A 15030-nucleotide genomic window follows, 5' to 3' on the forward strand; every position below is an offset into this window, starting at 1 on the left:
GGGCTTTTCATTCTGTGGAATGAATATGATTGTTATAATTGTACTCTACATTTTGCTTCGTTCTACTACAAAGTTTCAAGTATGTTTTTATAGTTATAATTACTTTAATATTTTCTAATTATAATTTCAGTATAATATTCCGAACATCTGCAGTTTTAGTTAGACGTTGAATATTTTCAAGTGAATTTAATGCTAAATGTAAGCTTTCCAACGCATCCTTTTTAGTACATGTTTTCTCTTACAACATCAGAGAGCAGCGCCACATTAAATACGCACTACAATGACAATAGTTTAAAGCGATTTGAAGCATGTTTTCTTTTCAAAATGGAAATATGGTTGGGGGGGGGGCAGAGCTTTGTGACGTCATATTTGAGGGGGGTCTGACTTTTTTTGACGCCGTGTCTCATAGTTTCATAGTTTCATTTATTTGGTATAGCCCTGTGAGCCATTCGACTCTTGAATCTGGTGCAACCACAACAAACAAAAAACAAAAACATTAACAAAAAAACATCTTAAAGTGACTATGTGACTGTGCAAACAGAAAATCCAGGAAAAAAACATCAACATATTTCTGAAATAGCGTGACGAGGGGGGGTAAAAAATCGCGTGACGTCATTTATGGACGGCCCGGTGCAGCAAAAAATGTGCACAACCTGGTCACCTATGGGCTTACGATCTGCTGCACCCCATGGATCGTGATGACGACGACCGCATGCCCGTCGACTCGCTGCAAAACACAACACCGGGAACAATGCCTGGGCTGACCAATCACGAGCGTCAATTCATAACGTCATCGCGCCACTCCGACCAATCGCTGGGCGTCGATTGGGAGGTCGGCGTGGCCCTCTGACCCCGTGACGTCACGCGGCAGCAGCTTCGGCCTGACGGTTGACTGTGAGGCGTCGGCGTTTTTAACGTTTTTGTTTTAATTCACACACGAATATATATTCTTAAAGCGTTAGGTTGAGGTTTCGGCTTTTCACCATGGGGAAGAAGCACCACAAGAAGCACAAGACGGACAAGCATGCGAGCGAAGGTGGGTTTGGCGGGCCGGGAGAGACGCTGCTGCCTAGGCCTTCATTGTCACCGCGGCCTCCGCTTGTTTCGCCTCAAACTTGGCGACGATTTTCTGCGCGTTCGAGCAACTAAAGAGTGGGAACCCAGCAAATAGCGTGACTTTTGTTTCTGCGTTATATTTTACAATAGCTTCATTAAAACGACGCGACCGAAAGGGGTACCCCCCCCCCCCCCGGCGGGGTTTGGAGCGAAGGGATCGTGGCTCGGTGTGCCGGAGGCTACGCGGAGTGGTTTTGCTACATTACAAGATCGTAAGGCGATTTTTTTTCATCCAGAAGCGGATAGATGATGGCCGATGCCTTTTTAATCATGCGGGATCCGTGGATATTATTCTGATGTGCCCCACCCCGCGCATCGACGATTAGCACGGTTGGCTATGTACGGCGCGAAAGAAGTTCAACATGCAGACCATCGGGTCATCGGCGGGTCGCGTGTGGTTGGGGTCAAAGAGGGGGAAACTCCCACCTCTTCCAAGACGTCTGGTTAGCGTGAAAGAGTAGGCCAAATACCTCCCCCCCCCCAGTTGAGGCTCGAGACATGCGCGTTCCTTGTATGCATTGCTAAATGAGGGCCTCCCCACGACGTTTGCGGTGTTTGTTTTTAACTATACTTCTCCATGCATGTCAGTGTTTGTTGGTAAATTCGGGGAGCATAGACTTGTTTACTGTTGCCCTCTGATGCCCACCGGACATGCGTGGTGCGTTACAGGTGACATTTTTCGTACCTCGGAAGCAGTGCCGGGTAAAATGTTCTTTACTCTTTGGTTCTTTAGGTAACGTCACGTTCGTGACTTTTGTCACGTACGTGACTTTACCCAAATAACCAAAGAGTATGGATTCCTGCAGTCACGAAAGCTTCAAAACAAGATTAAAAGGTTCTTGTCAGCGGGAGGCACTTCTGTTTCGTAGGCCTTCAGTGATAACTCTCTACAGTCGGTACTGCTGCTGTCCCATATTACTACTACCGCCGCTGTCACTCGCTTGATTGAGCGAAAAACAGCATTTGAAGATTTTTTTGCAAATTTAGCAATTTAAAAAAATATTGAAAAGTTCATTTCCGGTGTAAATTTATCTCACCTTATTAAAAAACGATTGACATGACTGCCTCGTTGTGCCTATCTTTGCTATATAAATACATTTATTCAAGAAGATATCTTGATTAGATGTTTTTGTCATACAAACGAAAAAGCATGGTCCCTTTTTTCTCGTAGGCCCTAGGCACACTGCGAATTTGATAATACAGCCCTTTTCTTAAAGTGCCATGCACGATCGAAGCAGTTTCCCTTTTGCCCCACGCATTCCCGAGCAGAGGTTAAGCACGTATATAATAGGGTGGATTTTCAAATTCTCCGGGCGATAGTTTATAACATCCATATAGCGCATGGATTTTGGGACGATTTTGTGCATCGCATCAGAAGCACGAATTACTGTATGGGTATCCCTCGATTTACGTTCGGTTTACAATGACAAATTACGGACACTTTTCGATTTAGGATATTTCGATCTTACGATGGCGAAAACGATACGACAAAATTGTAAAATATTTTAAATGTAGCCGCCAACAACCTAACATCGTTCAAGCATGCAGACGACGGACAGAATATTGATGAGTACAATACAATATAATACGTTACGATACGTTCAATGCATGTATGATACGTAGCTTTAGCTATTTCATTTTAGGGTTACCACGATACGATACGTTCAATGCCTGTTAAAAGTTTTAATAGCAGATAGGATTGTTTCCTGTAAAAAAAAAAACTTTCTATTAAATTGCAGTTCATATAGGTAGGCTAAGAATTTACCTTGTTTTTTTACATTACATTTTACTGTGCAATACAGTATTGTAATTAATAAATACATACAGTATATAGTTTATACAGTACGGTACTGTAAATTGCTCTGTTTTGCTAAATTATCACCATTCTTTAAGACTCCTGGGTAGGCTAGGCCATCTTCGACTTACGGTATTTTTTACTTACGATTGGGTCATCGTAACGCATCTCCATCGTAAGTAGAGGACTACCTGTACTAGGTATGGCTTCCTTCTGTCTCAGACGTTTTCAAACATTTTCAACCTGATATGCTATTTTTTTTACAAAAAACTAAATCCACGATGGGTGATGTATTGCGCTAGTAACTTGTTGACTTGACTAGGTGGGGTATTTTGATTTAAAGCTTTCGTGACTGCAGTAATTCATATTCTTAGTTCTTTCGGTAAAGTCACGTTGAAGGGAAACAACAAAATAATAAAATATATAAAAAACAATAAAAATTCTCACGACGTTTCGACCATAACACAAACGGTCGTCTTATGCAAACCAACACACCTGAAGACGACCGTTTGTGTTATGGTCGAAACGTCGTGAGAATTTTTATTGTTTTATATATATTTTATTATTTTGTTGTTTCCCTTCAACGTGACTTTACCGAAAGAACTAAGAATATAGGTGGGGTATCTTATTATTTGTACATTCTAGCCTGGAAACTTCAGAGGTTTCAAAATAATTACTAAGGAAATAATTTTAACTACGTTATCTTTTTTCGTTTCTAATTAGATAGCCCAGTTATTTGGTGAGTCATTTAGTTTAGTCACATCTCTCTAATGACAATAGGACCGCGAACTGCAGCATCTAAGTAACAGCAGTGGAGAGACGAACCCACCTGAGTGTGCCAACATGTTTACGAGGCAGTTTCTGTGACCATGTCCTTGCTGTTCACGAGTATTGTTTCTAAAATTATGCGCAGCGACGGAGAGTGTCGACGTGAAGCCATTGGATGTGAAGGTGAAGCCGTTGGATGTGAAGGTGAAGCCTTTGGAGGTGAAACCACCGGACATGAAACCACCGGACGTGAAACCAGTGGAGGTGAAGCCTGACAAGCCTGCGCTGAAGCTAGTGCTAAAGATGGGCAGCGCCGTGACAGAGGTGACCGAACCTGCCACCTACTTCGCCGAATCGTCCGACCCCGAGGCGCGCCACCGCGAGAAGAAGAAAAAGAAGAAGAAGAAGTCTGACAAAGAGCGCGATCGCCACGAGACTGAGGAGGAGAGACGGAAACGGAAGGTGGGCGATGACAAACTCTGCTACACCCATCATTGAGCGACTTCCATTACATTCACACACATCGACAAAGATCCCCCATGTAACCTACATATAGATGCTTGCTGCGATGTGTGCTACCTTGGCTGACGCAGTTTGCACGTCATAACCAATTATTCCTTTGGCTGCATGAAAATGCTGGTACGACCAGAACTTCAATTTTTTTCTATATTAATTTGAAATGTATGTTCGTAAATTTGCTCGGAATATTTAGAAAACACGTTAGTCCTCAATGTTTATAGATGTAAGGAATGTTATAATGATATTTGACTTTGGCCTAAAATAAAATACTGTGAACATCTATCAATCAGGATTGACTTAAATACTGCTTTATAAACATCATTCCTTCTGTGCTTTATGCTGCCAGGAGGAGAAACGCAAGAAACGTGAACGTGAGCGAAGTGAGAACGACCGAGATGGAGAGCAGGGCACGCCACCCAAGAGACCGTCCATCGAACCAATGCCTGAACAGACGCCCCTTGGCAGGCCAAAAGAGATAGGTGCTACTTTTACATATGTCTCAAACCTTTACGAACCCTTCTGCTTCCAATGTCACTGACGAGACTGTCCTCTGTTCTGCTTTCCTGTGATATACCAACCCAACCCCAACACATTTGATAGTTATGAATGTGATTGTCAGCATCATAAGGAAGTGCTTTTTTATGTATTCTGTATTTAATTATTTTCTTACAGAAAATGATCAAACTCCTCTTCAGCAACTTCTCAGTCACCTTAACAGGCAGCTACAGAGGTGAGTTAATATTGAAAGATTCTATTGCCTTTTACATTATTATGCGAAATCAAGAAAACCTATAATTGTGCAGATATTAATCGTGACAAAATACGACTAAAATTTGTAATGTGTTTTATCTTTGGAATAATTTATTTGCAGAAAGGATCCAAGTGGCTTTTTTTTGTTCCCCGTGACGGATGTCATTGCTCCGGGCTACTCTATGATCATTAAAGTTCCAATGGACTTCAGTACCATGCGGGAGAAGATTGACCACAATGAATACCAGTCTGTCACGGAGTTCAAGGTAAGTGGCTGAACTCCATTCATTATCATTTAGGAACACTGTACAATACTATTACAGATGTTGTAAGTAGAAGAGCTTTGTAAGTAATTTGTAAATCTATTTTGTTTTTGCAGTCAGATTTCAAGCTGATGTGTGACAATGCCATGACCTACAACAGACCAGAAACAATCTACTATAAGGCCGCCAAGAAGCTTCTCCATACTGGTTTCAAGATGATGAGCAAGGTACTACTACTGCTTTTAAATTAGCAGAATGATTATGCACATTAAAAAGTCATTTTTGGTTTATTCAGATATTCGAGTAATCTTTGTTGATATTACATGTATAATGTCAAATTGACATAATTACTAACAAAACATTTTCTATGAAATACAAAAGACTGCTAGTAAAGGAATTGGCCAATTAATCCAACATAAGACCCCCCCGAAAAAGCCTTCTGAATGAGGCTTTTTTGGAACAAAAAAAAGTTATGCACACTATGAATTCCCTCCCAATTTAAATGCAAACTCAAGACTCAGCCATACCTCATTGCATATGGCTAACCCCTGACCCAGTTTCATGCCACATCAACTTTTCTCAGTGAATCAATACCATTTTTCCTAACATTGTAATGCTTTATCTTTAGAATCCCAAGTTACTGCCTGCGCTTTTGCGCAGGCAGTAACTTGTGTAACATCGGCACGAATCTGGCTCAATGCTGTGGTATGCAGGTGACATCACCAAGGTGGCAGCCAGCCCAACAGTTAGGCAGCCGGCAATGTTTTTTTAATAAAGTATAATATTTGTATCAAGATTATTTTCCCTTCTTTGTACAGAAGCTGCTAGTGTGATGTAAATGTTTATGTTTTCCCCTATGATCTACTTTTGTTATAATAAAGTGATGCTGTATTTTTACATAGGAGAAGCTTTTGAGTCTACGGACAAGCCTGGAATTTATGCAGCACATGGATGGCAGCACTCAGGCTGCCCTGCTGGGGGAAGATATGGATGAGCAACCAGGAGGGGTCAAGGTGGTAGACAGCGACACCACGCATGCTGAAGCCACGCAGCGAAAACCTAAAAAAACTGGCAAGGAGTCAGCCCAAACGTGAGTCCATGTGTAGTGGTTCCAACTGAATCGCAGACGTTCCTTTTAGAGGCAACACTTTAATTTATAACACCGTAACACAAAGGGGTAACTGCCCCTTTACCAGACTACAGCGAGTTACTGCTACGAAAGGTCGATCCCTCACACGGGTCTCTGACCACGTGGTTGCCTCGTAGGACGGAGAGCTTCAGCTTGAGACGTAGAGCTTCCCGCTTGTAGATGTTGAGCTTCCAGCTTGTAGAATGCAGCGACCCCGGTCCCTCCCAGTGGACCCGCCTTATATCACTCTCCAGTCGGGACCGCTCTGCCCTCGGCCCCACCCACCTTCCTGAACATTCTCGTTCCCACTCGAACCTTCTCAAGAGATCTCTCCGGACACGTGATAACCCCCTAGTCCCCCCCACCTGGGGCCCCCTGTATGGACATTCCGGATCACGTGTCTACGGGGTCAACCAGAGTGCCATGGCCTGGGGCAACCCTGGGCTGACACTCACCCCCTCCCCCTCGGGGGAGCCCCCACCACACGCTGTGTGTGGTGCCCGCACTATCCCAGTGCTCGCCAAGCCCTGCTAGGGCTGGTATTACACACAGCCACCCACACGGTGCTGTCCACGATGTAGGATTAAAAATACTATCAATCCAAAGCCAAGAGGTAGTTGAGCTTACTTCTCAATTGCAGGTCCTGGCTACAGAACAAAAACTGTTGTGGCTTACCAATTTACAACACCTCTTGTGCCCTGGGCTCGATAGACCAACATGCAGCCTATCTGTGCAAACAATGCATGTACATCTATGATTCTGTTCATAAATGGGTTCTTACATGCACAATTATACGCAAATGAAGCAATTGACGGGACCCGGGGGTCCCATCACTGCCCCAGGGTGGGAAAAACCGCGTAGCGACACGAGTCTTGCCTTACCGACAACAAAACTAGTGGTCAATCGATTGGCCTCATCGAGAGCTACTGGGGGCACTAAGTTTCGTAAAAAGTTGAAAAATTGCATAAACACGTTAAATTCACTGCGGGGGCGGGCTTGCCTTGGCAAAGAAGCTGAGGATCGACGGCTGACCGGATGGCATTGTCGCTCCGCACGACTGCGGCGGACGCCCGGGCTTGCGTTTGGCCGGTGGGGTGGCGCCCATCGTGTTGATCGCCGCCTGCTGGCGCTTGTTGACGCGAGTCTGGGCAGGCGGCGCGTTGCTGTCGGGATCACGAGTGGGCGGACTGAAAAATAATAATTATTGACCTGATTTTTGCAGGACCCCGGGGTCCCGCCAAATGATTCATATGTTGCTGGTTTACATCCACATCATGCACTTTATGATAACTTTGGGCGTTGATGTGTGTTGTTCCCCTTATGTGTGTGGTCATGGTTGCAGTCCACCAGAAGTGGAACCAGAGGCAGATGCGTGCAGCTTCACAGACAGCACAGCTGGGGAGCATGTGCTGGCACTAGCAGAGCACGCAGCTGACGAGGCACAAGACAAACTGGCACGCTCCAAGCCCAACAGCAAGGCAAGCCACCCCCACACACACACTTGCACTATTGCCAAACATGTATTTACAGCCCTACACACAATACACAGGCACATACATAGGCACTCGCACATACGTATAATGCACACCCATACACATAATCACATCCCCCTGTGAAATAAATGTCCATGCGTTTGCATGTACATGTTCACACACATACAAAATAACACAGATATAACACAGAGATCTTCTTTTAACCTTAATGATATGGCGGCACAAGGTTTGTTGTTGTGCACATTTTCAGACCAGAATGCTGCGTAGTGACATGGTTTGGCCAGCACCACATGGTAATATTGAGCGTTCGTTGCTATTAGGCCTGATACATTACGAACATGCAATATCTTAGAGCAATTGCATTGAAGCAGTAGGTGCTTTTCAAATATTCAGTAGTGACCAACACTTTTTCATGTTTTGGACCTGCTTCATCTACATTGCACATTAGAATGCATGGTTAAACTTTCATGTAACACTTATTTTTAGAGCATCATGCTAGTCATGAGGAATATGCATGATTATAGTTGAACTAGGGACTGTATTACAGATTGATAAAAAATATATACAATGAGGGAAAAAAGTATTTGATCCCCTGCTGATTTTGTACGTTTGCCCACTGACGAAGAAATGATCAGTCTATAATTTTCATGGTAGGTTTATTTGAACAGTGAGAGACAGAATAACAACAACAAAATCCAGAAAAACGCATGTCAAAAATGTTATAAATTGATTTGCATTTTAATGAGGGAAATAAGTATTTGACCCCTCTGCAAAACATGACTTAGTACTTGGTGGCAAAACCCTTTTTGGCAATCACAGGGGTCAGACGTTTCTTATAGTTGGCCACCAGGTTTGCACACATCTCAGGAGGGATTTTGTCCCACTCCTCTTTGCAAATCTTCTCCAAGTCATTAAGGTTTCGAGGCTGACGTTTGGCAACTCGAACCTTCAGCTCCCTCCACAGATTGTCTATGGGATTAAGGTCTGGAGACTGGCTAGGCCACTCCAGGACCTTAATGTGCTTCTTCTTGAGCCACTCCTTTGTTGCCTTCGCCATGTGTTTTGGGTCATTGTCATGCTGGAATACCCATCCACGACCCATTTTCAATGCCCTGGCTGAGGGAAAGAGGTTCTCACCCGAGATTTGACGGTACATGGCCCCGTCCATCGTCCCTTTGATGCGGTGAAGTTGTCCTGTCCCCTTAGCAGAAAAAAACCCCCAAAGCATAATGTTTCCACCTCCATGTTTGACGGTGGGGATGGTGTTCTTGGGGTCATAGGCAGCATTCCTCCTCCAAACACGGCGAGTTGAGTTGATGCCAAAGAGCTCCATTTTGGTCTCATCTGACCACAACACTTTCACCCAGTTGTCCTCTGAATCATTCAGATGTTAATTGGCAAACTTCAGACCGGCATGTATATGTGCTTTCTTGAGCAGGGGGACCTTGCGGGCGCTGCAGGATTTCAGTCCTTCACGGCGTAGTGTGTTACCAATTGTTTTCTTGGTGACTATGGTCCCAGCTGCCTTGAGATCACTGACAAGATCCTCCCGTGTAGTTCTGGGCTGATTCCTCACCGTTCTCATGATCATTGCAACTCCACGAGGTGAGATCTTGCATGGAGCCCCAGGCCGAGGGAGAGTGACAGTTTTTTTGTGTTTCTTCCATTTGCGAATAATCGCAGCAAATGTTGTCACCTTCTCACCAAGCTGCTTGACACTGGTCTTGTAGACCATTCCAGCCGTGTGTAGGTCTACAATCTTGTCCCTAACATCCTTGGAGAGCTCTTTGATCTTGGCCATAGTGGAGAGTTTGGAATCTGATTGATTGATTGCTTCTGTGTACAGGTGTCTTTTATACAGGTAACAAGCTGAGATTAGGAGCACTCCCTTTAAGAGTGTGCTCCTAATCTCAGCTCGTTACCTGTATAAAAGACACCTGGGAGCCAGAAATCTTTCTAATTGTGAGGGGGTCAAATACGTATTTCCCTCATTAAAATGCAAATCAATTTATACAAATTTTTACATGCGTTTTTTCTGGATTTTGTTGTTATTCTGTCTCTCACTGTTCAAATAAACCTACCATTAAAATTATAGACTGATCATTTCTTTGTCAGTGGGAAAACGTACAAAATCAGCAGGGGATCAAATACTTTTTTTTCTTCCAGTTTTACATGAAACATTTAGGGTTATTAAAAGCATGTCTTACATTCACTCGTTTGTAAGCATTATCATAGTATCTTACTTTAGACGGTTTATTCCAGTTAAAAACTGCATTGAGTTTAATATTCTCCTCGTGTTTAAATATTTAAATGGGCTTGCTGCACCATACATTCAATTGATTCAGTCATACACTCCACTGAGTTCTCTGAGATCTACCAATCATGCCCTACTCAGCGTAACCACACTCCAAGTTTTGAACCTGGTTGAACGATCAGGCTTTTGGCTGCATGGCACCCAGGCTCTGGGATTCCCTTCCCTTGGGGCTCCAGAACTTGTAGTCGATTGAGACTTATAAGTCCCAGTGGAGACACCACCTATCTAAAAAGACGTCACTCTTTAGCCTTTCTTTCCACAATTCTCACTTATGTTGCTCCTCCATATGCATGACACTCTGAGATCAATTTTTTAAGGATGCTTTATCAATCCAAGTAAATATGATTCATTTTAACCTGGCCATCATGGTAAAAAGTAAATGCAATCTTAATGCCATGTCTTCTACAACTGAACACAACTTTGCATGGCTGAAACCATTTCCTTGTGCTGAAAAAAATTGACTTAATATTACCATAAAATAGTTGCTCATACACCCTTTGTAGGATACAACAATACACATTTACTTCACGAACATGATTGTCACTCACTTTAACCTATGATACTTTAATACACAGCTTCTTAAAGTCTTCTTGCCAACTTCACAGATTGGATTTCTGCGGAAGGACGAGGAAGGCTTGACAACTCTTGCCATCGTGAACCCTGCAGATTCTGATTCTCACGGTGGGAAACCTATCCAGCGTATTGTCTCACATATCAAATTTGTATCGCATATCAGTATTTATGGATGAACGCATAATACCTTCAAGTTACATTTGACCATGTCTGTGAAAAGTTATGGTAGTTTGACCTGTTTTGGTTTTTGACTCACAATTATTTACTTGTCAAATTTAAATGACTGATGGGCTGTTCACATTATACAGGGCATGCACTGCAGTACCGCACAATGCATGATAGTTTTGTCACCTTTATGGAAACTCCTCAGGCTTTCCATGAATGAATTTGAACTTCCATCCTTGACTGCAGGTTTACAGGGTTAAACCTCTCTTCTCATTTTGCAGGTTTTCACTTGATCGTGGACAGCCCTACATTAAGTACAATAAATAATTGAGATGTATATGTTCCCTTGTGTTTGTCTTAAACAAATTGTCTTAATAACAAGTTCCTGGGGTTTTTCAGTGTTTACATGGTGGTAATGTACTTTTCTCCCGTATGAAAGAATCATTCATCAGTTTGATGTTATTTGAATATAGAAATTACATTAATTTAGTTTAGTTTACCTCCCCTTCCAGTTTAGTAGTTTTTCATGCCGGACAGTTGTGTCATTTTCCTATGTGCATTTTTATAAGCTAATTGTTTTTCACGGATTTTGCATTTTTCTTTGTGCGTTCTCGGAAAAAAGGAGAGAGCTACCCTGTGACTTTGGGGATGCTGGTTGGGAAGCTCCAGTTCGGCACCAGCTGCTTGCAAGGCTTCAAAGAGGACAAGCGAAACCGCATTACGCCAGGTGGCCTTGATATTATCACACATACACTTGTCTTACTTTTTGGAGAAAATCCATTGCTTTTGTATCTTCTCTCAATGGGAGGTACTTCTACGCTTTGTTATGTCAATGAATATATTCAAATTTATGGTCTGCTCTACAGCTTGTGTGATTAACAAATAATAACTAGGAATGCACTGCATATTTTCTTCATCTTTGACTTGGCTAAATACATACAGCTGGCATTTTGTATTTGCTTAGATTATCACTCTGACTTTCAGGATCTTGTCCTGATGATTTTTGATGTAGTTTAAAATGAAACCTCGGATCTAATTGATAAAATTTTGTTTCGTGCACATGACCATTAATTTGTGTCGGGTGGAGGAGAGTTCTTAACGACACAATTAGTGAGATTACATATGCTAACCCAAAATCAATTATTAATCACTAGCCTTTTGCCTGTCCTAGGATGGAAGTTGTAATATTTATGAAAAAATTTAGCAGAGTATAATTTTGTCTTGTATAAATTTAATTGCAGTGAATCTTGCACGAAAGAATGTCATCAAAAACTACACTGCATTTCACTGTAGCACTGTATTAATGGCAGTGAATCTGGCACAAAACTGTCATAAAACGCCTCACTTCATGTCACTCTAGCACTGCATTTAACTCACCTTCAATTAGTTCTAAATCACTGCTCTGATACTTTATTTTCTTCTGCTTTCGCTCGCTGTGGTTGTAATCAATTTGAATTCGACACAATGTCTGGAAAATCACGGAGAAATGTATATATTTTATAATAATATAGAAGCAAAAATTAGACTTGCCGTTTGTTTCAAGTGCTGAAGAAATAAATAAAGAAACTAAAAGCACTTTGTTGCTGCGAATATTTTTTTATTGATAAAATTTCAATAAAGAAACGTAAAATTTTAAGCGAATTTGCGTAAAAAAAATGTTTCTCCGCTCGACCTGGGCGAGTGTAAAAATCCACTCACTCATGATTATTCATGACGTCACGTACGGATGTAGCACTGTGCAGCATTGATTTAAATTTTTACCATTTCTATAAAGAGACGTCATATTTGAAGCGACTTTGCGAAAAAAAATCTTTCCACTCGACCTTCTTCCACATGAGTGTAAAAATCCACCCGCGCATGATTATTTTATTATTAATGACGGGGGGTGCGGCATGTGGAGTGACAACACGCACGTTACATACATATCTGAGCTATTATATTATTAATCATGTTCGCAAAAAAACTTGTGAATCTCATTTAATTATTTTAAAACACATAACCCAAAACACAACTATATGCTCTGTGTGTACTTGCCTAGGCTGAGTAATATTGGCATAAAGTTTAAAGGGTCATCTGAAAAAAGCAATCATTACAGCCATGGGACTTTCAGGTGCTCCAGAAAGTGCTTTGTCATTTCTAGTCACCGTGTGGAGTTCTTTTACCTCAATTCACATTGTGAGAATCCCATAATCCAGAGTATGTTATAACATTCAATGCGTAGTGGAAGCTACTGCCTGTTCATCCAAAAAGCTCAGCATGAAGGGGATTTAAACTAATGGCTTCAATCCGTCATGAAGTTGGTATCTGGAATTTAAAAGGTGTTTCTGAAGTTTTTTTACATGCAGATTTGATCCCCCGCATGGATCAACACTGTTTTTGACAAGACTTGATTCCTGTGTTGTGGTCAAATATTGTAATCAAAATTTAGTCTACTTCCTGTCCAATTCCAAATTATGCATATGTACTCAGATCCCGTGACAATGCATGCCTGTATCATCAATTAATTTATTAATTTGCTACTTCAAACCAATTTACATTTTTACTCTTTGGTTTTATTCGGTAAAGTCACGTAGATAAAATAAAACAAAATAAAAGAATTAAATCACGACGTTTCGGAGGCAACACAAACTTCCGTCTTCAGGTGGAAAAGTCAACGCAGAATATCTGTGTCAGGAGCACAGTTCAGAGACGACCTTGGATTATATACAGGTTAAGGGAGGGGGGAGGAGTCAGTAAGGGGGCGTGGGTGGGTGGGAGGGCTGTGGGCTCTGCAGCCTTTTGATAGAATGGTGCGGATAACACCCACTTCTCAAAGCTCACATCAAAGGGCCCCCCGATGTGGGCTCATACCAAAGGGTCCCCCGGTGCGAGCTAAGATCAAAGGGCTCACATCAAAGGGCCCCTCGATGTGAGCTCACATCAAAGGGCTCCCCGATGCGAGCTCTCTGTGAACGCGATCAAAGGGCACTATGATATACAACCACTGAGGAATGGCTGTACAAAAATTTGAAAGGCAGCTAACGTTTGACTTGATTTAAAACATCTTTCCAGTGATTACTCAATTTGAAACCATCCTCTCGGTTGAAGTTGTGTCTATGTTTGTAAATCCGGATGGCCTTGTGAACAAATCTCTGATAATAGTCTGTAGGTTTGCAGAGCACCTTGGTGTTGGAGAAGACAATGTCGTGATCACCCACAGGGTTGTAACAATGATCAGCTACGGCAGAAGAATTTGTTCTGCCGTATTTCAAATTTGATTTGTGCTCGCGGATTCGGTCAGAGATATGTCGTTTCGTCTCCCCGATATAACAGTCCCCGTGGGTACAATTCAATTTGTAAACACCGGGGTACTGTAGGTCAGGAATCACATCCTTTACTGACAGGATCAGATCATGGATTTTGTGCACTGTGTTGAACCGGACCTGGATCTTGTGTTTGTTTAGAATTTTGGAAATCTTTTTAGTAACGCCTGATATGTATGGTAACGTGATGATTTTGATCGGAGTGTCAAGTGGTTGTTTCTGTGTGGTGGGAGAAACAGCTTGGCGGATGGTACGGTCAGCGTAGCCGTTCATCTTGAGGGCCATATGTACATGTTTTAATTCACTAGTCAGGTGGTGTTTGTCAGAAATGCAATGAGCCCTATGGATTAACGTTTTGATGAGAGAATTCTTCTGAGTCGCGTCGTGGTGAGAATCAGGTTTCAAGTAGGAGTCTGTGTGGGTGGGCTTCCTGTTAACAGAATGTCCCAAAGAGCCATCAGGCCTTCTCTCAAACAGGACATCCAAGAATGGTAGCTTGCCATCTTTCTCCACTTCCATGGTAAATTTAATGGAAGGCTGTCTGGAATTGATGTGGTCTAGGAAAAGGTTCAAAGCTGGGAGGCCATGTGGCCAAATGACGAAAGTGTCATCCACATATCTCTTCCACAGGGAAGGGCTGAGGGTGGATGTCTGGATGGCGTCTGATTCAAATTTCTCCATGAAAACATTGGCTATTACTGGTGATAAGGGGGAACCCATGGGGGTACCCTCATTTTGTTTGTAGAAGGTACCATTCCAAGTAAAGTAGGTGTTGGTGAGGCAGTGCTTAACCAAAGCCGGTACATTGGGGTTAAGTCCATGTTGGACTAAATCTTCGATTAA

The 15030-nt window shown here is 42.4% G+C and overlaps 1 protein-coding gene across 2 annotated transcripts in view; it reads left to right on the top strand.

Annotated features, from left to right (window-relative positions):
• Positions 1-850: 850 nt before the first annotated feature.
• Positions 851-15030, top strand: part of LOC116944095 (bromodomain-containing protein 7-like) — a 40058-nt gene continuing 25878 nt past the window's right edge. For both annotated transcript variants that reach the window (XM_032957508.2, XM_032957509.2), the window contains exons 1-10: positions 851-1036; positions 3825-4141; positions 4545-4677; positions 4871-4928; positions 5070-5214; positions 5328-5438; positions 6114-6301; positions 7683-7818; positions 10753-10828; positions 11508-11612. In XM_032957508.2, the coding sequence (XP_032813399.1) occupies positions 985-1036; positions 3825-4141; positions 4545-4677; positions 4871-4928; positions 5070-5214; positions 5328-5438; positions 6114-6301; positions 7683-7818; positions 10753-10828; positions 11508-11612 (1321 nt within the window). In that variant the 5' untranslated portion in view covers positions 851-984. The remainder of the gene's footprint in view (positions 1037-3824; positions 4142-4544; positions 4678-4870; positions 4929-5069; positions 5215-5327; positions 5439-6113; positions 6302-7682; positions 7819-10752; positions 10829-11507; positions 11613-15030) is intronic.

The sequence above is a fragment of the Petromyzon marinus genome, chromosome 20, assembly GCF_048934315.1.
Source record: "Petromyzon marinus isolate PM22_M1 ecotype Great Lakes invasive population chromosome 20, UKy_Petmar_22M1.pri1.0, whole genome shotgun sequence".
NCBI lineage: Eukaryota > Metazoa > Chordata > Hyperoartia > Petromyzontiformes > Petromyzontidae > Petromyzon > Petromyzon marinus.